General features: G+C 53.1%; 1 protein-coding gene across 3 annotated transcripts in view; it reads right to left on the bottom strand.

The window, feature by feature from the left end:
- The window catches only part of ADCY5 (adenylate cyclase 5), a 153,483-nt gene extending 130,276 nt beyond the window's left edge, over positions 1–23,207 (bottom strand). For all 3 annotated transcript variants that reach the window (XM_088794181.1, XM_088794182.1, XM_019738973.3), the window contains exon 1: positions 21,942–23,207. In XM_088794181.1, coding sequence (XP_088650307.1) covers positions 21,942–23,069 — 1,128 coding nt within the window. In that variant the 5' untranslated portion in view covers positions 23,070–23,207. The remainder of the gene's footprint in view (positions 1–21,941) is intronic.
- Positions 23,208–24,107: the final 900 nt, after the last annotated feature.

Below are 24,107 nucleotides of genomic sequence, written 5' to 3'. Positions count from 1 at the left end.
CAGACTCAGCCTCTGCCCTCAGAGGTCTCCCAACCTGACGGGGGAGACATGGTACTTGTCCTCAGGAGCTCGTCATCTGATGGGGGAGATGCAGCCCCTGCCCTCAGCTTCCCATCTGGTGGAAGGGACAAGCCCCCTGCCCTTAGGGACCTCCATGACACCATTCTGAGAAGGGCTGACACTGGGTCCCAAGACAGAAAGACCACACAGGACAGAGCTCAGCAGCTAACAGTCCTGCTATAAGTATGCAGTCCCAGCAGTGCAATGCCTTCTTGAGGCAGAGAAGAAGGGCCCTCAGGAATCAGGAAAGCAGATGGCACATGTCCTCAAAAGGGTAGGGTGGGGCTGGCCAGCGGAGTGGGAGAAAATGGAGAGCTACCCAGGATGCAGGCCGGGTCACTACTACTCGTGGGCAGCCTCTGCCCCAGCCGTCATCTCCTCACTCACTGCCTGGCAGCTGGCAGGAGCATCATTCCCATTTCTCACCAGGACCAGCAAAAGGCCCCGGGCTGCCTAGGGTAGAAGGTCCCGGCTGCTCCCTCTGTTCTCCCTTTGGTTCCAGGCTGGCCTTTGAGAGCACCACTGTCAAGGAGGGGAGGGCAACGTGGCCGGGGCCAGCTTCAGAGCAGATGGGCCGGCTCTGAGACAGGCGGCTGGAAGAAAGCGTGGGGATGGTCACATCGCACTCCAGGTCTACACTGTACATCTATGTGCCACACCCAGTGCCCTGCACGCGGGAGCGACTGTGCAGTTAGGGGACTGGCCTCTGCTCTGCTGCCAGCAACCTGCCGTCAGAGGCATCAAATGGTGGACAGGGCCGTGGACACACTGTCCCTTAGCCCTGTTCCTTCTGACGTCCTTTGCTGTCAGATGGCGGGACCAAGCATTGTTCATCTCACGAGCCCAAGGTTGTCCCCACCAGGCTGGGAGCTCTCTGAAGACAGAAGCCAAGGTTCCCTCCTCTGTAAGACGGGGAAGCCAGGCAGAGAAGCAGGCCTTGGGGCCCCTGCAGGAAGCAAGCGCTTTCCTACATCCTAGTAACAGACCCTTAGCTCCCCCAGGCACCCCTGCCGATTTCTCTGCAAAGATGGTCCAGGCAGGATCCACATCCTCTCCCACAAGCCCTTCCCAGGGATGAACACCCTGGAGAGCGAGAGAAAACAATCAGAGACGCCTTGGGGGTGGGGGCTGTTTCTGAGGAACGAGGAGTGAGGGGATGTGGCTGCCTCCCACCACAGCCCTTCCTCCACCCTGACTCAGAGTGCCCATCCTTCAGGCATTTGCCCCTTCTGCACCCCATGTTAAGCCTGGTGGGTGCAGGCCGGCTTTTCCAATAGGCTCCAGGTTGGAGGGTGTGAAGGTGCGTATGCGTGTGTGCATGCCCATCTGTCCTGGGGAGCAATAATAGTTAATAAATAAGTGAATGGCAAAAATAGCCTCAAAGGAGCTGACAGGCAGAAGGCCAGAGCGGCCGGGCATGGGGCCAGCACCCTGAAATGCCAAATGTTACTCTAGCCAAAAAGAAAAAAGGTCCATTTCGAGGTGGCCTCCATTAGCCAGGGTCAGGGTCTGTTGTGGTTTCTGGCACTGGCAGAGCCCCACCCCAGGCATCCTGAGGGCGACCCAGGAACCGGGAGCCCCTCGCTCAGGGCTAGGGTGACAGCACTGGAGAGAAGGGGCCCCGTCTGGGGCTCGCCAGGTTATGAACTGGCAGGAAGACGGCAGGCCACTTCCCAGCAGTCCTCCAACCGTCCACCCAGCTGGCCAGCCCTGTGTCCAGTCAGCCCCAAAGGTCCAACCTGTTCCAAGGGATGATCTGGACACCATCACAACGTCTCTCCCCCTGCATGGGCCCTGCCCCCCTAGACACCCACTTGGGGGGGGAAGGATTTGACTCAGTCTTGGTTGTCACTCACCCCCAGCCAGGTCCCTCAGGTGTCTCACTGACTTCTCTCAGGCCTTCCCTCCAACAGACCTCACTGGCTCTAAGCTTTCTCCACACGGAGGCCTCTGGCGGCCCGTGGGCAGTTTCATTGTCCTTTGCCTCATGTGCGTGTGTCTTACTGAAGTGACACGGCGAAGCACATCTGGGAGAAGCAGATGTGTGCCCCTCACTTCCCCAGTGGCTCCAACCCTTTCAAAACCATCCTCAGCTTGTCTACCAGCCTCTTTGGACCAGTCCTCAGGGGGAACGCTGCTCACAGCCCTGACCTCGATGCAGACTCGCTCAGAGGCAGCTACCTCCCAAGTCGGGGGACCTGGCTCAGCTCACTCCCCAGTTCACACTCACCCAGGAACGTCCTGGCCCCAGCTCCCAGGCTGGTCCCAGTCAGTTCTGGAGGCAACCGACTCCTGGAGAGTCTGTGCTGGTCACTTGTGGCCACCAGAATAAGGATGGGGCAGGGGTGGGATAAACACCCAGAACCCAGCACCTCGCCCTTTTCCCACTTAGCCTTCTATCTGGAGGTAATGCTGTCTCCTGCTCTGTGTAACACTGTCCAAACACACAGGCATTCAAGAAAAACACTAAGCTTTCCTATAATGTGTTGGAACTTTAAGTGCTATATGCAGCTGGGACGGACCACAGGCTATTTACTGAGGGTGTTTCCCGTCGCAGTCCCTGTGTTAAGTGCTTGGCATGTATCATTGTATGTAATGTTCAACACAACCCTCAAAAGTAGCAATTCTTGGCTGGCCCGGCTGGTCCGGTGGCTCAGGCGGTTAGAGCTCCGTGCTCCTAACTCCAAAGGCTGCCGGTTTGATTCCCACAAGAGGCTTAGATCTCAACCACAAGGTTGCCGGTTCGATTCCTCGAGTCCCACAAGGGATGGTGGGCTCCGCCCCCTGCAACTAAGATTGAACATGGCACCTTGAGCTGCCACTGAGCTCCTAGATGGCTCAGTTGGTTGGAGTGCATCCTCTCAACCACAAGGTTGCCGGTTCAACTCCCTCAAGGGATGGTGGGCTGTGCCCCCTGCAACTAGCAACAGCAACTGGACCTGGAGCTGAGCTGCGCCCTCCACAACTAAGACTGAAGAAAGGACGACAACTTGAAGCTGAACGGCACCCTCCACAACTAAGATTGAAAGGACAACAACTTGACTTGGAAAAAAGGCCTGGAAGTACACACTGTTCCCCAATAAAGTCCTGTTCTCCTTCCCCAATTAAAAAAAAAAATCTTTAAAAACAAAAAAGTAGCAATTCTCACTCTGTCCCATTTTAAGGAGAACACTTAGGCTCTGAAACAAGGAGACACACACAGCTGGAACATGGCAGAGCTGGGATTTGAGCCCTGCAGACACAGGTAACAGCCACCAACATGAGGAGTCCCAGCCTGGGAAGGCTGATCCTAATGAGAGGGGGGCAAGAAATGAAGAAGGAGGGTAAGTATGCACTCTGTCAGGTGGCTGCTGAAGGGACAGTGTGTGGCGACTAGCATGTTGGGCCCATGGGAGCACCAGGAGCTCTGCTGGGGTCAGGGTGGCCAGGACATCATGGTCCACGAAAGAGATAAAGTTCTCAGAGGCTTAGATCTCTGAGCACCAGGCAGGAGCTGGCGGCAGTGGGGCCCCTGGGTTCCAGAGGGAGGAGGAGCCAGGAGGTTGAATATTTGGGTCCTTCCCACCTGGACAAAGGCCAAACCCTGGGAATGTGAGGGGAGGGGCTGACATGGAATATTTAAAGCCCATGAAAAGGTAAGGAGGAGTACCCGTGGGCTCTATCCCAGGTCTCATGGGAGAAGGTGATAGCTAGTTCCCCAGAGGCTGGTCTCCTGGTTAGGGAGCACGACAGAGCAGGCTTGGCACCACTGATAACCAAAGCGAGGAGAAACTAACACCGTGTTTCCCCGAAAGTAAGACCTAACCGGAAAATAAGCACTAGCATGATTTTTCAGGATGACGTCCCCTGAACATAAGTCCTAATGTGTCTTTTGGAGCAAAAATTAATATAAGACCCGATCCTATTTTCAGGGAAACACGGTAGATACAGGCCTAGATGCTCCCCGTGACCCTCCCCTCTTGTCTGAAGGCCCTGACCTTCAACCTCCCCCAAGCCCCTTCTCCAGCCTTGGACAATGGCAGCAGCTCCCCACTCAGTCCTGACGCTCCCTCTCCCAGGCTCCTCCCTCCAACTCCACATTCCAACACTAGAGCCACCTTTCTTTTTTTCTTTTTTTTTTTAATTAAAGTTTATTGGGGTGACAATTGTTAGTAAAGTTACATAGATTTCAGGTGTACAATTCTGTATTACATCATCTATAAATCCCATTGTGTGTTCACCACCTAGAGTCAGTTCTCCTTCCATCACCATATATTTGATCCCCTTTACCCTCATCTCCCAATCCCCACCCCCCTTACCCTCTGATAACCACTAAACTATTATCTGTGTCTATGAGTTTTTGTTTCTCATTTGTGAGTCTTGTTCTTTTGTTGTTTTTGGTTTATATACCACATATCAGTGAAATCTTTACTTTTTCCTCTACTTTTTCTGTCCAACTTATTTTGCTTAGCATTATAATCTCAAGATCCATCCATGTTGTTACAAATGGTCCTATTTCATTTTTTCTTACTGCCAAATAGTTTTCCATTGTGTATATATACCACAACTTCTTTATCCATTCATCTATCGAAGGACATTTTGGTTATTTCCTTGTCTTGGCCACCGTAAACAAAGCTGCAGTGAACATTGGAGCACACTTGTCTTTATGGATAAGTGTTTTCAGATTTTTTGGGTAGATACCCAGGAGAGGGATTGCTGGGTCATATGGTAATGCTATTCGTAATTTTTTGAGGAACCTCCACACTGCCTTCCATAGCGGCTGCACCAGTCTGCATTCCCACCAACAGTGGATGAGGGTTCCTTTTTCTCCACAGCCTCTCCAACACTTGTTACTATTTGTCTTGTTGATGATAGCCATTCTGACTGGGGTGAGGTGATATCTCATTGTGGTTTTTATTTGCATTTCTCTGATGATTAGTGATGTTGAGCATTTTTTTTCATGTCTATTTGCCATTTGTATGTCCTCTTTGGAGAAATGTCTCTCCAGGTCCTCTGCCCATTTTTCAATTGGGTTGTTTGCTTTTTTGTTGTTGAGTTGCATGAGTTCCTTGCATATTTTGGATATTAGGCCCTTATCGGAGGCACTGTTTGCAAAAATCTTCTCCCATTCAGTTGGTTGCCTCTTTATTTTGTCGATGGTTTCTTTTGCTGTGCAGAAGCTTTTAAGTTTCATATAGTCCCATTCGTTTATTTTAGCTTTTACTTCTCTTGCCTTTGGAGTCAAATTCATAAAATGTAGAGCCACCTTTCCAAATACAGATGGGGCCACATACCCTCACTCTCCTGTATAAGAACCTTCTAGAGATCCCTGCCACCTCCAGAAAAGCAAGCCCTTAGCCCAGAAATCCATACTCTTCCTATCGAGTTCCACCTCCCAGCCAGCGTCACCTTTGCCACAACACTTCTTCCTGTTCCCGCCCTGGTCCAGCCAGCGGGCTGTGTTTCAGCTGCTAAAGCTGCAGGTGTCACGCTGTGCCCAGCAGGTGCAATGCCCATCTGTCCACTACCCTTGGGAGATAAGAGCCCAGACTTGGAGCCAGGCTGCCCAGTTCACTGTGTGAGCTTAGGCGAGTGACCTAAGTCACCTAACCTGCCACGTCTCAGTGTGCTCATCTGCAAAACGGGGCTGACAGCAGCAGTGCTTACCTCACAGGGCTATTGTGGGGGTTACATGACTTAATATAACCACAGCACTTAGAACGGAGCCTGGCGGATAGGAGGTACTATTTATAGGTTTGCTCTTGCGGGCAGGGTCTGTGGCTCATTCATCCTGGCTTCCCAGTGTCTAACACACAGTAGATATTTGTTCAATAATCCAGTCCAACAAACATCTAACACCAGTACCCAGATAAAGAAAGAACTGACACTGAGAAAAATAAAGTCGATTTCGGGATGATGATAATTTTTGTTTTGAGGACACGCTGAGTTCAAGGAGATGGAGGGACAGGGACCAGGAGGATCAATGGGCAGGGACTCATGACCGTGGCTAAGGCAGGACAGACACGTCTGAGGAGCAGGCGCTGTGGCTGTGTGACTCAGTCCCCCTGGCTGGTATCGTTTCTGTCCCCATCGCACTCCCCATCCAGACCTCTGGAATGGAGTCCTTTCTTATTTGACCCCACTGCACCTTTTAATGTGCACACTGGAAGGATCTTCAGAGACCACCTGCTCTGTGTTGTACAGACGAGGAAATGGAGGCAGCGGCAGATGTGTCCCTGTCAGGACTGCAGTGCCCGCAGTCACATACTGGAGTGGCACCTGAAGGTACTATTGTCTGCCCCCTCTCTGGCCATTGATATATGTTCTGCTCTAGGCCACTTCCTAGGTCCTGCACCCCAGATTAGTTTCTCCATCTCCTCTCTCCCTGCCTCCCCCTCAGCCGCCTCTGGCTCTGCCCCCTGAAAACTCAGCAGAAAGTCGCCTCCTACCCTCAGTCTAACCATCTCATTCTGCCTTGCCTAGCCTACCCCCTGAAGTTGACAGGAACCTCCATTTCTGCAGGGGGCCTCGCGTTCCCCATCACTTTGGGAAAGGGGACCCTGCCGGCCTCAATCCTTCCTCCACCTGGGAAGGCACTAGACGGTAAAATTGGGGCATCCCTGGGGCACCTGCCTCAAATGTTGAGGTGCCTACGTAAGGTGTAGATTCCCAGGGTTTACCCCACACTTACTGGATCAGACGCTCTTGACAAGCGGCCCAGGAATTGAATTTTTAGATAGCCTTACTGGGGAATTCTCGCAGGCACAAGTTGAGGAGCTGCTGGAGCCCGCGGTCCCGCAGAGAACTGCGCCACTTCACGCCAGCCACGCCCTTCTCTGGGCCTCAATTTTCGTATCTATAAAATGTTCTCCAAAAAAGGCAATAACCTACCTAATGGGAGATTATGAGGGTCAAATACGTTACTGAATGTGGAAGTGCTATGCTTGCCACATGGTACGTGCATGACAAACGATAGGAACTGGCAATATCGTCTTATCTGGAGGCTGGGCATCTTACAAAGGCAGATTTCTATCAGACTGAGCACGCCCCAAACGGAAGGCCGGAGCTTCCTCTTTCTTCTCCATGCCCAGGGCCCTGGGGGTTCATCAGGGTAGTGGAAAGGTTGGTGCATGGAAAAACAACAGAGATGCTGTTCCCAAAGGACAGCCAGCCCCACACCATGCAGGCTGTTAGGACACCTCCAAACCCAGAGGGGGCCCCCCAGAGAAAAAGAGGAGTCCCTCCCCACCTGCAGTGAGTGCCTGCACTCAGGCCCTCCGGAGCCATAGATGGAAGTGGAGGGACATCACAAAGCCCTCTTCTCTCGAGCAGAGGGCACCTGGCCCCTCCAGCCCCACCTGCCCATCAGGTAGTTTTTTGCAAGCTTTTCCCTCCAGCGGCCTGGAGATGTTCAAGTTCACATAAACTCTGAATTAATTACCAGCGGCAGAGAGAGGCACCTGATTACTGGTTCCGGAGAAGGTTCAGGCCGGACAAGGGGGTAGCAGCAAGTGGGAGAGTGTGGGCACCGTCACAGTGGCACACTCCACCAGTGTGGCCAGCCTCTGGCTTCTCAGCTCTGGAGAGCCCAAGGCTCTATGCCTCTGCGCTCTTCCCTAGGGAAGAAATCGCCCCACCCCAACCAACTGCGATAGGTACTCCCGCCCACCTGCCCCAGCCGCCCACCTGCCCCAACCGCTGCCCCACTCCTCCCAGGCCCAAGTTGCCTCTATTAGGCTAACTACAGCCGGGGGTGTGGAGACCAGCAGGAGTCTCAGAGTTGGCAGCTCAGCCTTCAGTGAGTAAATGCCCCACCCATCACTCCAAGGCCAGCCTCGGCCCTTCTCCCCAGCCCTCAAAGTGTGCTGACCACCTTCCGCACCCCCTCCCAGCGCCTCTCATTGGGGAGGACTCAGGGCCCCCTCCTTTCTCCCACCTCCGCACAGCACCAAGCCTCCAGCATCTGCCCATGAGAACCCCCACCCTTCCACTCCTCAGTGGCACTTCCAGAGGACCCTTGGGGAAGTGGGATGTGGCATCCCATATCTTTTCATTCCCTTATGAGAAACCAGGTCTGTTCTTTAAATCCAGGCACAGGGTGATTTTCCTTTTACTTCCAGGAGAAGAGACAGAGCAAAAGGAAAGTACAAAAAGACTGCAGGGAAAGCAGGCTGGAACCAACCTCACAGATCAGGACACGGCAGGGAAAAGCCTTACCTAGATGCCGTGGCTTCTTCTAAGACAAGCCAAGAGCATCCCCAGGGGCTGCCCCCAATCTCCACAGAGGAGGACACCGCCTCAGACCCAGCAGGGGTTCCCCATAGGCCTGTTTGCCAGAAATCACCCCTGAGGCCTCAGAGGGAAAGGCCCACAGATCTTTTTTTTTTAGGAGGGTGCAGCTCACAGTGGCCCATGTGCAGAATGAACCGGCAACTTTGGTGTTATGAGCACCATGTGCTAACCAACTAAGCTAACCGGCCACCACCCACCCACCCACCCCGCCCCACAGATCTTTAAATCAGCCCCACGGACAGGGGATGGTGTCAGGTGGGAAAAGCAGAGGCAGCAACGCCCCACAAGTGGAAGATGTCAAATGGTGACTACCTGGCGTTTCTAGGCCATGGTCTCCAATGCTGGAGAAATATTCCACTTTAAAAGGAATAAACGTAAAGCAGAATCCAAAATTAACTATTCTCCCCAGATGACCCCTTTCCAAAAAAGACCAGATCATAATCCACATGTGGCCATTCGGGGAAGATATGACCCGAGGACATCTCCCTGTCCTGGACAGAGATGCATCCCAGGCCTCAGGCCCACACATCTGGTGCTTCTCAATCCTCCCCATCTTCAGATGGACCCGTTTCATGTGCTTCTCACGGCCCTCCTGGGGCACGAGGGCTGCAGCAGGATACTTTGCCTCTTGCCCTGATCCAAAGGTACTAGAAAAGAAGCAACCTCAAAGTGCACAAGAAGGAAACTTGTTCAGGGCGCAAGCCCCATCTCTCCCTCCCCTGCACGCCATCTTTCTTTACTTTCTTAGTCTGCCACATGTGCTGATAACGATGAATGAATTATGGGGAGTCGCCAACTGTGTAATTCCTTGCTTTTCATGCGCTTAAGAGTCAAAGAAAAAGTAACAGAGGTAAATAGTGCAAGGCTAACATTGCTATTTACCTGCTGTGTAACTTTGAGCAAATTCATTCATCCATCAACAAATATTTATTGAGCACCTACTATGCTGTTCTAGTTTACGCTCTAGTGGGAGAGAGACTCATGAACTAAGGAACACTGCTGAAGGTGGGAAGGCCACAGGTGTCCGTACCATTTCTCGCCCTTCAAAAGTGAAATAGCACATAAAAAAGAGAGGAGGGAAGAGTTAATACCAATCAATAGGCATTTGTTTATAGCTAACAGGCCGTCAGGAACGTCCAGGGAGATTTGCTGCTCTGCTCAGACAGCTCAGCGGAGCACATGGTGCAGCAGTCGCTTTCTGAAATACTCTTCTCTCTGTTGCAGCACACCACTAGGCCAGTGATCCAGCCATGTTTGGGGCTAATTGCTGGTGATAAGAGCAACATAAATACACTAAGCCACAGCCTTGCCTGACACGATTTTATACACTAACCGCCAACCAAATTTTCTTCCCCTATGACACGCCTGCAATCATTTTTAGTGGCCATCACTCTTGACTGAATCACACAAGAAGCCCTTTCGATATAAACAACGCGCCTTTCAATATAGCCGTAAATCAGACTCAGCGTCATCCGCACGATCCCTCCGCTGCTGCACGGAAGCTCAGGGCACGAGTTCTCAGCCCTCGTGCACATCAGCATCCCCGGGGGCTCTACAAAATGCTGATGCCCAGGCATAGCCAGGTGAGCCTGGGCCCCACCAGACTTACGTAAAAACTCCTACATATGCCTTCACTTCCCACACTGTAAGCTCTGTTAAATGCTGAGAAAGTTAAACGCTGGCCCTGGGCATTTCAGGCAAAACACTGAGGCTGACACATGCACTGTAATACACGGCAGTCAACTATACGGACCTTTATGACCCCCTGCGAGAACTGCTATTTCAGGGGATTGCTTGGGAAAGAATGGAGCATACTTCTTTGAATCTGTGCAGTATCCGTGCTTATGTTTATTGTCCTTACAGGTGAACTTGCCTCCTGGAGAGTCGCTGAGGTTTCCTCCACATCTTACAACTGGAAAGAGGGATGAGGGGAGGACTCAGGGAGCAGGAAAAGACATCAGAGGAAAGATGAGAAGATAGCTAACTAAGAGAGATGAGAAGAGAGGGCGAGAGGGAGGGGCTAATGGGGGCACCTCGGTCCTTCCTTGCATCACCTCACAGGTGACCAAGAGAGGCGAGGAGATTAAAGATGAAAGCCAGTGTTTCCTCAGACCAGGACCCCAGGCACATGGCCCCCTGCCCAAAGAGGACACACTTGCCCTGGTCCAGGAAGGGAGCACCGTGAGAGACCCCTCTCTGCCAAGAGTCAGATTTCCCTGTGCAACCTGAGGATGGGCACTGTCTGCCTTCTTACCACAGTGGTGGGCAAGGAGGGCTCAGAGAGTCAATAACATTCAGTAAATAGTTGGGTATTAAAACCGACAAAGCCTCAGCCCTCAGAAGGCTGATAGACAGGTAGAAAGGCCAATATAAAAGAGAGTGTTTCTAATCTAGATTCGCAGTGCCAGATCTTACAAAGGCAGGGCCCCTGGAGGGGCACGAGCCTGCCCTGCTCGCTGGGGATGCAGTTCTGGCCCCTCTCCCGGAGCGGTCTCTTCAGTTGAGAGAAGTCAGGGCCAAGGCATTTCCCAGCTGGTATTGCCACTGGGATCCAGTCAGGGGGATGGATGGATCCCTCAGGAAAAGGGGGTTGGCCAGAGGAAGACTGAGGACTTGGGCGTGTTAAGTAAACAAATACACAGCCTGCCCATCTCCAAAAGAAAATGTGAAAATAAAATTTCAAAAGTCCACTATAGCAAAAAAAAAGATGGCACTTGAGCAGGAGTTTCCTTTTCCTTTAGTTTTCTTGAGAAGAGTAAGAGGGACAAAAGTGGATTTGAAGCAGAGTGAAAGGATGTCTGGGGTACCTTTTAGGGGTTTGATGGTTCTGGGAAGCTGGCTTTAACACACATCCTAGAAACACGCTAGTTTAAGCACTAAACTGCGGATCGACTGGATGCCACTCGGCAGAACAACCCCTGTCTAACCTCCACAATGTACCAAAAAGGGCTCCTGTGTGTCCCCAGCAGCCTCCTGCCCTCCAGCCGCTGTTCCACTTACGCCACCATGACTGGATATAAGGCAGCCTCGCCTCAGAGCTAAGCTATCCCAGCGTCGCTTCTGACCCCTCTCCTGGGTCTCCATCCCTACTTACGCATCCATAAAGCTACTCGGGGGCTCTTCAGAGGGAAACATCTGCTCCCAGATGCCCCCTGAACACTTCAGCGCTGCCTTCACTCACAGCATCATTGCAGGCTCAGGAAATGACAAATCATTTAATGCCCATCTGAGCCAGACACCATGAGGGAAGGGAGGCTGTCATGCAGGGACTCAGCTCCTGCTCCCCGCACAAGAACGCAAGATACGGTGAGGCCAAAAAGGAACAACAGAGCCATAGACAGAGGAGTCATACCACTATATTCTCAATGGCCGCTGGTCGAGACACAAAAGCAAACATCCACCAGTACCCCAACAGGGGGTCTTCCTGCACCCCAGTCTAGCTGGCGGCCAGGCGAGACACAGGAAGTAGGATCAACGCGATCTGCAACCCACAATCCGCTTGCTAACTGCACTTGCCGCAATCCGCACTTGCTAGAGTAGCCAGGGCAGTTATATTAGTGGCTAATGGCTAACTAGTTACAGCTGATGGCCAACTACTACTTGAGCCAGCACCTTTCCACATGAGGTCAAGCGCCTGTAAAGTGCTCTCTGGGACTCACTCCGTCCCTACAGAGGCCATCGCAAAATAAAAACCATGTATTCCAAAACCAAATCGAGCCAACTGCTTGAGAGCAGCTGTGCCTTCTACAACTTCCAGAGGCACCATGGGGCAGACCCAGGGCTCGGCCCACTGTGAAAAGAGCGCTGGATTTGGAGTCAGAGATCTGCATTTGTACAGCAGCTCCTAAGCTAACTAACCAGCTGTGTGACCTGAATGAGGTCACTCAACCTCTCTGAATTGCTACATCTCCTTCTCCAAAACACTATCAGCAACATAGATCTGTGAGTGCCCTCACATGCATTAACTTGTTTGGGCTGCCCAACAACAGATCTGTCAGTCAGGAATCTATTATCCAGTTTACAGAGAGGAAACTGACCGAGAGGGTTAAGACAATTCAGCCAGATCATATAACCAGGGCTTTCCCCTGGACCCCAAAACCAGTGTCTTAACCCATCTTAACCCATCACCTCCTCAGAGCTGTCATGAGAGGCAAATGAGATCACACGTGGTTAAGTCCTTTGTCATCTATAAAATACCAATCAATGTGAAACTATTTGAGTCTTTTGGAGGATATTTGAGCCACTATCTAAGAGAAAGCCACACATTTTTAAGAAAGAAAAATTAAAAAAAATATATATATATATATATATCTATACACACACACACACACACACACACACATAGTTTTTAGTTTCACATCATTGCGCTAGTCCAGCAACTACTCTGCTGGTGGCAAACGTACGTAATCAAACGCACGTGAGGGTCCAGGGCAGGACGAGGGTTCCGGGTCGGCCACAGAGCTCTGCACCTGCTGCCTTCCTGCTCCAGCAGGCGGCCTCACCCCTGCCTGGTGTTCAAGTCAAACCCCGGTTTGACTCGCAGCTCTCAGTGTGGATTTACCCTAGAAAAAGATCCTGAGGCAAGTATCTGAGTACAAGTGGTTTATCTGGGAGGTGACCCTAGGAAACATTAGAAGGGAAGTGCAGAAGTGAGACAAGGAGGGAAGAAAGCAAGAAAGCAAGCAAGCAAGCAAGAAAGAACGAAAAGGAATGTCCACTGCTGCCACTGTGGACAACCAGAGCTGAATCCTTTTGTGTGACTGGGAACCGTGTAAAATACATGTCTCAGAGTTAGACTCCCCACCCAGGGTCAAGGGAGTTGGGGTATTTATCCACTAGCACCCAACAGTCATTGGTTGAGAGCTGCTCTGGGAGTGGTAACGCCCCAGCACTTCCGACCTGCCCCATGAGCAGACAGAGGGACGCAGGGTCAGAGAAAGCCCTCAGGTGCCGACAGCTGGAAGTCTGGCTAGCAAGAGAAGAAAGGTACATGCCGGATCAAATATAGGGTGATGGAAGGAGAACTGACTCTGGGTGGTAAACACACAATGTGATACATGATGTATTACAGAATTGTACACCTGAAACCTATGTAGCTTTACTAACAATTGTCAGCCTAGTGAACTTTAATAGAAAAAAAGAAAAAAAAAAAAGAAAGGTACATGGCCCAGGAATATGGGCAGTCACTGAACCACCTGCTATGCTCACTACCAATGTCACCTTGGACAAGTTATTTACTTTCTCTTATCCCAGCTCCTGTAGCCCTGAAACGGGGATAAAAATATCTTTCTCATAGCGTTGATATTAAGATTGAATGAGGTCATGTATGTAAGGGATTGGCCCAGTGCCTGGCTTGCAGTAAAGATGTAATATATACTCATTGTCCATAATCAGTATTCTTAATGAGCTTCCTCTTTTTGGAGAGTGGAGAGGGGAAGGAAATAAAGAAAACTGAGGGAAGAAGGAGGCTCTGGAATGGCCCATTGCTACTTCCCTGTGGGCAGCCATGCACTCAGCCTGAAGGAAAAGCTCTGGAAAGACATTCAATGGACCCCAGACCCACCAGAGGTCATTATACGGAAGCCAAATCTGCTCCAATGTCGAATGACAACAGAAAACCCCTAAGAGAAACTGAAACTAGATAAAAGAGGCATCTCCCTGTCCCTTTCTGCCCCATCATTTTATTTTGTGAAGGATTTTGGGCTAAAATGGGGAGACTTTAAAACAGGCAGCCAGTCAATGCAGTCTGGGAATCTCCTTCCTGGGGAAAAGCCTCCAAACCCACTCCTGTCTAGATGACTTTGCCCAGGCCTGCCCCACAGGCAGGGGCTGGACCCTGAGAATCGTAGAGGCTCCTCCCAGCCCTGCAGCAGTGTGACCTCAAGTGTGTTTGAACAAACACTGATGTCCCCTATTATGTTCCTTGAAAAATTGGTTCTGGAGTCAAATATGTTTGATATGGACTATCCCCCCTTCATGCAATATCCCCGTCTCAGAAAATGTTAGTGCATATTAGCATACTAAAAGCTTTAAAGTTCTACAGGAAGAATTCTGTTTAACCCTGTATTTCCTAAACTTATCTAACACAGAACCAAATCTATATATGTGAACCATCTATTTAACATCCCTCCAAAAGACACTTAGTGGGAGAGTCTGGACTAAAGGTCGTCCCAGGAGCTGGGACCCAGGTTGAATCATCTTGGAACCTCCATGGCCTAGCACAGTGTCTGGTACACAGTAGGCACCTAACAAATGGTCGTTGTCTGAATGAAAGGAGAAAAGCCTGAAAGAATGATTAATAATGGTGTTCAAATCTGTGAAGTGATACAGTATCAGCAATGCCAAGCAACAGCTCTGTTTCCAGGAAGCCACACGTTTTAAATGGCAGCAGGAGGGATTTGGGAAGCCCTGCTCGGAGTTTAGGATTACAATACACCAAAATAGGCTTCCAAGCAGAGAGCTACATCGCTTCCTTCTGTGGAGGTGTTGGTCTAGCACTTAAGCACAGCCAAGAGTCTGCATGCAGCTGTCCGCCCACCCCGCCATCTATTCATTCATTCATTCATTCATTCATTCAAACAAATCCTTACTGAGCATCTACTATGTGCCAGGGCACTGAGGTTGGCACTAGGTCCCTCAGGACCCCTTCTAAAAGCCAACTGGGACTGCAGTGAGCTGTGATAAAGTCCAGGGAGCCCCAAGGGGATGGGGAGAAAGGACCACTGAAGTGTGAGGTCAGGAAGCCTCAAGCACAAAAGCACCAGCTCATAACCCTCCCAGAGCAAGAGGTAGTGTGTGTGTGGGGGGTGACCGGGGGGGTTCACGATGACACATGAGGCTGGCCTAAAGAATAAAGCCACTACTGTCTCCCTGTTTGTTTGTCTACTCCCATTTTCTTGTGACTATATCCCATTGTTCCAAGAGAGCATCCCCGCCCCCACTTCCCAGCTCTTCCCCCTCCCCACATGCACAGCTCCGACCTCTTCTTCCTTCCTTCCTCCTGCTCCTCATTCAAACCATCTCCTAATTCCCCACCTCTGTCATTGCCCCTCTACTCCATCTCCTCATCCTCCCCGTTCTGTACCATCCCTTCTAGACCTGGGGTACCCTCAGTGCTTCATATCCACTGACCAGACAAATGAATGAATAAACCAGGTCTCAAACTGAGTTCCATCTTTCTTCTGAACTCACACCCTCACCACCAGTGGTGAACCAGACCGCTTTGCCTCGATTGAGCAGGAAGGGTGGATGGGAACGGTTGGGAGGAGGAGCGAAAGGAGAATGTGAGTCCAGGTCTAGGGCACCCTTCCCATCCTGTTCCTCCGCCACCAGTCGCCTCCCAATCTGCGTCCTTATATGAGTACACACTTCGCAGCCCCACCTGTACATCTCCCAGGGGGTCTGCAGGTCTGCAGTGATTTTACTTCCTTTCAACAGAGGCTGAGATGGACATGACGATAGGACGTCCCAACAGACTTCAGGAGGAGTCATGCCGTTACGAGACATTAAACCACAGAATCCTCGGGTTGGGTGTGACCTGAGTTGGTTATCTGAGCCAATGATGTCAAACCTAAGAGATGGTCATCAGGATCACCTGGGAAACTTTGAACACTAGATCCAAGCTGTTTAGAAAATAAATCCATCTTACCCCAGACCTTTCGAAGCAGCACCTTCCATTTCCTCAGCAACAAGCTTTGCAGACGACCATCTAGCCTCCACTTGAACACCTCCACTGACACAGCTAGCTACCCCAGAAGGCATCTGGTTTGATGGCTGCAACGCCAAAGGCTAGAAAGGTATCTCCTACCTGAATTTGAAATCTGTTGACTACTTTCACCTGTTTCCCCCAACCCTGCCCTTTGGAAGCAACTGAAACTAAATTTAGCCCACCTTGCCCATCTCTTTAGGTTTGCTTATCTTGCCATAGTCTGCTCTCCTCCCAGCTAGAAATCCCCCATCCTTTCAAATGTTCTCTCAGAAGTCAAAGTTTCCAGTCCCCTTACCAAACTGGTCGCCTTCCTCTGAATTCTACAGTCAAGCATAGTATTTCAGAGGGGGCTTCAATCCTCCTATGAGCTGGATATGCCTGCAACCTAACCGTGACCTGTTGGTCTTTACTAACAGCCAGCCCAGAATACGGACTCAAAATAAGCTCGCGATCCATAGCTAGAACACCCCCCGATTTTGTTCACAAGGTTGTAAAGAGAGATCTTCCCTGTCCTGCGTGTGGACATTGCCTTGAGAAAAGGAAAAAACAAAAAGTGGGGGTTTCCAACTGTCTTCATGAAGTTTTGCTTTGGGGCGAGAAAATGAATGCTGACCCTGTCCTCCATTAGCTAGCTTCCCCCATCTGATAAGCACGGATGAAAAAGGTTATGCTAAAGCATAGCTTACGTAACTGTACCCAGAGGATTTATGGGCCTCTATGGGAGCTCCCAAAACAAACTTTCCATTCCTAACACAGGCTCTCTTCCTGGGAAGTAAATGACCACGCTCTGGACCCCACCACAAGATAAATAAAGTTAACTGAGGTGCCAAATGGGCAGCCATGGACTGAAGTCACCCAGCAAGAGACTCGTACGTGAGACTGGTACATTCACAGGGAGGCTCCCACCTGGGGTTCCCCCCCCAACACCCACCCCACCTCCTGCTGGGAACCAACATGGGAGCTCCATTTGCACCTCTCGGGAGCCAAGGAGGCCACAGCCTGCTTCTAGCCGGTGCACCCTCAGACAGAGTGACCCTTAACTCTGTCGGCACAGGAAAGCTTCTGGCCCAGCCTTTCCAGCTGACTTTGAAACCTCTTCCGTGAGCCTGGGCACGTTTCCGTGATGGGGTTTAAGACATCGTCTGTGTTCTCTTCATAGTGGAACATGAGCGCGCTGTTCTGGGTTCCAGAGCACACAGACCTCATGCTCTTGCTCCAGATCAAAACTCAGATTGAATTATTCACAGGGAACACTCCTGCAAGTACAGCAGCTGATGGTGCTGCTCCTGGGCTGGGTCTCTGCCATTCCTGAAGTCCTCCCCCTGGGAATCGCGGCACCCCTGGGTCTAGAAGCTGCCGGCTCAACCCCCATCCAGAGGCTTCTGCTCCCCTCTAAGCACCTCCTTCCTACTGCACAGAGGAGGCAACATAATCGAAAACAATTAGCAAAAATAATTGGCAAGTACAATTAGCTTTGAGGCAAGACAAGCAGCCGCTCCTCAGCCCCAAAGGCAGCACCCTCCTCCCCCCCACCCCAGCCTGCTGTGCTGCTGGAGTTCACCAAGGTTAGGTTTGTCTGGTCCAGAAATGCGGGTGCTGGGCTAAGTAGTTGGCAGCAGGCAATTCCCGCTCCCGGCCATTGCGGTGGAAGTGTGTCCTCCTCCACACCACCCAGGCGGTCAGGGAGGCAGTGGCTGCCAACAGCACACGTGGGGCAGCCACAGAAACCCACCAAACAGGCCTCTGGGCCCAGTTCCAGAGCATGGAGGTGGCTTTTCAGTGGGGCTCACTGGGCAGCTAAGTGAGAAGGTTTTTGAAAGGGAAGGGTGGGACTCCATGGCCAGGACAGCTGACCACTCAAGTCTAGCCCCCAGCCTCATTATGGAAAAGGGGGTGTGCATCCAGGGTACTTCCCTGAGGAGCCAGAGGTCAAGGTCAGAAGAGCCATCAAGGCCCAGAATCAGAAAGGCAAACGGTCACAGGAAGCCAGCAACCAGCCAAGAACAAAAAAGCCAGAGCTGTAATGATCTCCTTTGAAAGTCAACACAAAGGCTTCCCCAGGCCCATCTCCATCACCCGGGCCAGTCCACAGGACAGACACACACACACACACACACATACACACACATACACGAATGCACACACACAATGGGGCCAGCCCACATGACACACACACGTGCGCACACACAAGCGTGCACACACTGGAGCCAGCCCACACCAGAGACACGCGTGCACACATGTACTCATGCACACACATGCACCTACCCTCTTGGCAGCCGCAGCAGTGGGTCCCCACCCCCATCCATCCCTGCCTTCTGGCTACAGACACACGTGCTCACAGTCACAGAATATCACCCACACCGTGTCTGTGTGGTGTCCGCAACAACTGGTGACAGTTGCAGGTTAAAACAGGAACAAAGGATGAACTGCAGGAAATCACTGAGATTCTCCAAAGGGTTAGGGGGGGAGAGAGGAAGGAGCTGAAGATAGGCTGGGTGGGGGATGGGCCGTCCCACCCTGCAAGAGCCACCTCTGACAGCTCTCCAGAGCAACCTATAACAACAGCTCTCCCAAGCTCACAGGGACGCACACGGGGTCAGAATCTTCTCCTCAGAAACCATCTCAGGCAGGTTAATGTGGCTACAGAATAATTCCCCACATTGAACAGAACTCTCTACTTTTCAAAGCTCTCTCCTATCCATCATCACCTCCTAGAGTAGTACCGGACACCGGAAATGCTCATCTCCATGGCCAAATGACCACCTGCCCCATGGGGCCCAAAGAGTTTCTCCAAAATAATATTTAATAGATAAGCATATGTAATAGTTGTGTGAGTGTGCTTGCTTGTGTGTGAGTGCAGGCAGAGGCTTTATGTAGCAGAGTGGGATACAGTCAAACAAAAATGAGGTCACCATGGCAACAGGCTCCGGCATCATCGCAGCCTATTAACACAAGTGAGGAATGTGTTTGGCAGATGCTCAAGTGTTATTTATGGTATGGGTGTAGCAGAGGGACTTGTAACAGGCAAAGAAGGAGAAAAAACAACACCGTGATGCTCCTACTGTACCTCACGGAGGAGACAACAGTGAGACAAGAGCACAGAAGGAGAGGCTGAGAGGCTGCAGATGGGGAGTGAAAGATGGGGACGCAGAGCAGGCAGGCAGAGGAGAGGTGGTCAGAGAGCAACAGGGGACTGGAGGGGGAGGGGAGAGAAAGGAAGTGAGAGAGAAAGTGCAGAGGGGGAGGGGGTGGATACCAGGGCAAGAGCTAGAGCCAGAGATGCCCTGAAAGGAAGAAACATCATCCCCCAAAGAGGGCTACCCCACCTTGCCTCTCTATTCTCTCGAGTAAAAGCCAGCAGGAGGGACCAGTTAAGAAACCAAATGTTCCTTCTAATTCGAACAAAAGGCAGAGCCCCAAACATAAGAAGGGTTGGGGAAGAGTCAAGTACCCAGGTCAAATATTGATATTGAGATTTGGGCAGTGGGAGCAAGGGAGCCAGCCTGCAGGAGAAGTGAAGAAATGCCAATACAGTTTCCTGAGGACCTACTATGTGTCCAAGGCACCGTGGAGGGGACTTCCCAAAGTCCCAACATTAGAAACCATGCACTGCTGCCCCATTTCCCTGAATCCGTGTCTTCATCAAAGAAAAGAACAAGGTATCTAACCGAAGCCATACTCAAAACACCTGCCATTCGGGGTTAACCTAAGGTAGAGTTTAATGCTGGACTATCCCACTAATATTTCCCCACCATCCAGCAGAATTTTGTTTAAGAAATACAAATTGTATATCAGACATAATCAGAAAGGTAAATCAAATACAAACAGAAAAGATTCAGTTTTCTCTGGAGCCAAATAGAAACAATGTTTGCATTCCCTTGTTACAGACTATTCTAAACAAGCTCAGCTGTACCCAACCAAGATCTTGAGAGGTGTAAATCCACACAAAAGCCTGTAACAGCCAAGAGAAGGTCTAAAGACCACACTGGGGAAAAGCTGGAGGTGGGGGCTGGTGGACGTGGGGAGAGGAGAAGGATTTGCCTGAGGAACTACTAGGGGGAGTCAGACAGACACTGTTGCTACAATGGCACTTCCATGCTAAGAGGGGGCTGGAGCTCCCCACGGTCAACACTCCTTTCCTGGGCTCTGACTCCAGTCTCCTGAAATCACACAGGCTGGATTGCTAAGGCTGTCATCAGACCGTGCATTCCCAAGTCTGGTTTTTGCTTTCTCTGATCCCAGATCAGAAAAACTTTAACTTAGCCTCAACAACCCCACCTACTCCACTCATTGGAACCCAACCAAATTGGCAGCAGTTATGAAATCCCTACTAAGTACCCTGTCACTGTGCTGGACAAGAGAGAGAGGGTAAAGGAGGAAAAACACGTATAATTCAGGACCCCTGAGTCCAAGTAGCTTATACTGGATGGGGAAGAAAACCAATGGATCCTGGAGAATAAGTAAGTGCTCCACTCTGTGGCTCTGACTCCATCGTTACCATGCAGAAGGAGAAGCCGACATGGCTGGGATGGAAGGAGAGGGCTCCTTATGGGAGGTGAGGCTTGGGACAGAGGAGGGTGGAACTGGAAGGGGTATACACAATCCTCTCATTCTCTAGAAGAGGAATCTGGGGCCTAGAGAATTGCGGGTCCCCTCCTTCCCAGTCGGAGAGCACTTTGGAGGTGCAGCTAGAGCCCAGCACCCTGAAGCACATACTGGTGCTATTCCCGGTGTGAGACTCAGGGAGTGTGGCGGGGCTCCTCAAGAAAGAGGTGGTACTCGACAGGATCAAAGTCTGAGAACCGCATTAGAGATGGGGAGGAATAAGGTAATGACAATGGGATACAGTTAAAAGAGTCTGTAGAGGAGGCAAATACCCAGAGAGGGGTGCCGTGGGGTCCATGGTCAAGGGGCTAGCAAGGGCTCACTTGACTCTCTCCCAATTGAGCTGCATGCAAACCAGCTCTGCATGCAACCAGCGGGCTCCACAGGGATCAATGGAGGAGGTCCATGGAGCCACAGACAAGGGGACTGCTAAAGCGAGAAGGTGTGCTTGTCAGAGGGGCTGGTCTCACCCTTCTCCCAGAAGCCTTCTGTGGAGTTCCCAGTTAACCAGGCAAAAGTTGTATTTCCTCCTGAGCCCGCTGTTCTCGGCTTGTCCAACCAGTCCCAACAGGGATAAAAAGCCCCCACCATAAGCAAGAACCAGGAGCACCCACATGAAGGGGTCACACCATTCAGCACTAGTGTTCTGTTCAGGCCAGGACCGGGACTGCAACCAAGCATATTTCAGAAGCTCCTTCCTACCTTTGCTGAAGGCAGCCTTTTGGCTTGGGGCACTTTTGTAAATGAAACAAATGTGGCAGTCCTCCGTCAATTCAGGGATGGCTCCAGCTCCCAAACCCCAACTATCAGACAATTGGCAGGGCTATCATTTCTCCTCCTTAGGGCGCCAAGGGCCTCCCCTCCCCAGTCCTCTATCCAGAATTCAGCTAACAAACCAGTGGTGGCCCTCAGAAGAGAGAAGATGCTCCAGGTCTAGACTTTTGTCAGAGGCCTTTTATATACAGGGACAGAAGCACAGGAAGAGAAGGGGGCCTCTCCACAGAATTTTCTCTTTCGACCCTCCTCCCTCTTTCTCATCCCCACAATGATGACTACGGTTCACTGTGCGTTTTCCAGCCGGCCAGGAGCATTATATATGATGCAAGGGCACTCTCTAAGATGCTGGAGCTCAGGGTGGGTTAAGAGGCTCAAAGAGACCACGCAGCAGGACAGCCTTAGACTCTCTGCCTCTTTCCACTACTTTAAAAGGGGGAGGGTGGGGGGATGCCTCTCTTTGCAGTTAGGCCACTGCTTGCCCACCCCACAATCCAGTCCTTGCGGCCAGGTGGGCCCCTACCTGCTTGAGCAGGAACTGGTCCTGGGCGTTGGTGCGCAGGGCGATGGCCAGGTGGAGGGCAGACAGGAGCACCCCGCTGAGTACCGCTGCCCGCATGCGCACGGGCAGCAACGTGTAGATGGTGTAGATGAAGAACACAGTCCACCAGATGCCCTCAGAGGCGCTTCTCGGCTGGGGCAGCAGCAGGCCTACCACCTGGACGGCCAGCACCACCGCGATGAGCGCGTAGCAGGCCAGGCCCATGTGGTCCTGGTGGAAGGCTGCACGGTTGCAGAGCACGGCCATCACGAGGATCACCCCCACGGCAGCCGCCAGCACCACCAGGTAGGACAGCTGGAGGGGGGGCCGCGCCGCGTGGAAGGCCAACATGACGAGGCACACGAGCACCAGCACAGCCATGAGCATGGTGAGGCTGCTCTGGTTCAGACGGAAGAAGTAGCGCTGGTACAGCCGCTCCAGTTTGTCCGACGGGAACTTCTTGGAGCGGAATATCTGCAGCAGCGCCAGGCAGCAGGCACCCAGGGACAACACTGAGCCGGGGCCCGCGCCCGAGCCCGCCGAGCTGCCGCCATCCCCGGACCCCTCGTCGCCCTCGACGGCGCTGGCCTCCAGCTCATCGGCCGCGCGACCCTTACCCCGCCGTTCCTCAAGGCCCAGCTCCACCGAGCGGGGGCGCACCTCCGTCCCACCGGCCGCGGCCGCCGCGGCCGCGGAGCCGCCGCCGCCGCCCGCAGGGGGCGCCCGGGTGCTACCCCCTCCGGCCGCGCCCCGCCGCTGCCGGCGGCTGCCCCGACCGCAGTCGTCGCCGCCGCGCTCCTGCCAGGCAGACTTGGAGCGGAAGCTGAAGCCGAAGCCCCCAGCCAGGGGATCGTCGCCACTCAGCGGAGGATCGTCGTCGTCGTCGCTGCGCCACCGGCTGGCCAGGCGCTGCTGCTGCTGCGGGGTCACCGCCCCCCCGGGTTTCTTGGTGGAGCCGCGGGCCGAACCCCCGGGGGTATGGGGATAGCCATTGGCGCGGGAATCGGCCTCTCCCCACGCCGAGCGGTGTTCCGGGCCTCCCCGGGACGCCGGCGCCGCCGCTGTCTGCGCAGCGTAGCCCGGGGGGCTCACGCTTTTGGAGCCAGACATCCCCCCCTCGGCCTCGTCGTCGTCTTCCTCCTCCCCCGGGGACCGGGACGGGGGTCTCCAAGGGGAGGGCGGACGGCCGAGCAGGGGGACCAGGCTGGGGTCACACGTCGGGGGCGGCCCGGGGCCCTGTGCAGCAGCGGGACATCTTGGCACCCCCGTCCTGAGCGGAGAAGGAGGGCAGCGGGAGGGCGTCCGGGGAGGCAGGCACAGCACGAGGTGAGAAGTAGCTGAGTATCCGCGTTAGGAGTCCCAGGTCCGAGATGGAGTTGGCTCCGAGCTGGGGAAGCGGGGAACTGACTTGATCGAGCTGCTGCGCCGCGCGCAAGGGGACGTCCGGACTCCTGGCTCGCGTCGAGCTCGACAAGGACCGGAGTTGCGGACGAGGCGGGACGGAGAGATGTCCTTGCAGGCGGCGCCTCCCCGGGGTTGGCAATGCCCGGGCGCGGCACTCGCAGATTATGCCTTAGCGGAACCCAGCAGCACTCGCGGTGAGGCGGCGGCTAGGGCGGCTCGGCTGGGGTCCCGGCGTGGACACCAAGCGGGTGCCCTTTCCTCACAGCGGACTGGGAGAGACTGGGAGGTGCGAGCGCCAACCAGCATTATTTTCTTACGAGGGGTGGGGAGGTGGGATGGGGGGTGGAGAGAACGGGGGAGGGGGCGGCAGGCGGAGCAACAGCTCCGGAGCCCTGAGGGGAGGGTCCTGGAGCCCGGGGGGGCCGTAGTCCGCATCCCCCACCTCCAGCGGCGAGAGTGGGAGCTTGGCCCCCGCGAAAGTCCAGCCGAGCCTTCAGCGCGTCCACGCAGGGGGCGGGGGCGAGGACCCGCTCCTGCGGCGCGGCCCTTCCCCTCTTGCCTCCCCCTTCTCCCAACACGGAGCGGGGCTGGCTGGGACCCGCCAGCCCAGGAGGGCTGTCGAGCCGGCTCCACAAGCCCCAGGCTCCGCGTCGCCGGCTGCGGGCCCACCGCGGCCGGGCGCAGAAGGACTAGGCAGAGGGCGGAATCCGGCGCAGCGCCGCCGCCGTTCTGCCCCAACGCAGG

The sequence above is a fragment of the Rhinolophus sinicus genome, chromosome 17 (genome assembly GCF_057876585.1).
Source record: "Rhinolophus sinicus isolate RSI-liver-muscle chromosome 17, RSI-T2T, whole genome shotgun sequence".
Lineage (NCBI taxonomy): Eukaryota > Metazoa > Chordata > Mammalia > Chiroptera > Rhinolophidae > Rhinolophus > Rhinolophus sinicus.
The sequence above is the reverse complement of the archived record's forward strand: the minus strand, read 5'-3'. Positions and strand labels throughout refer to the sequence as shown.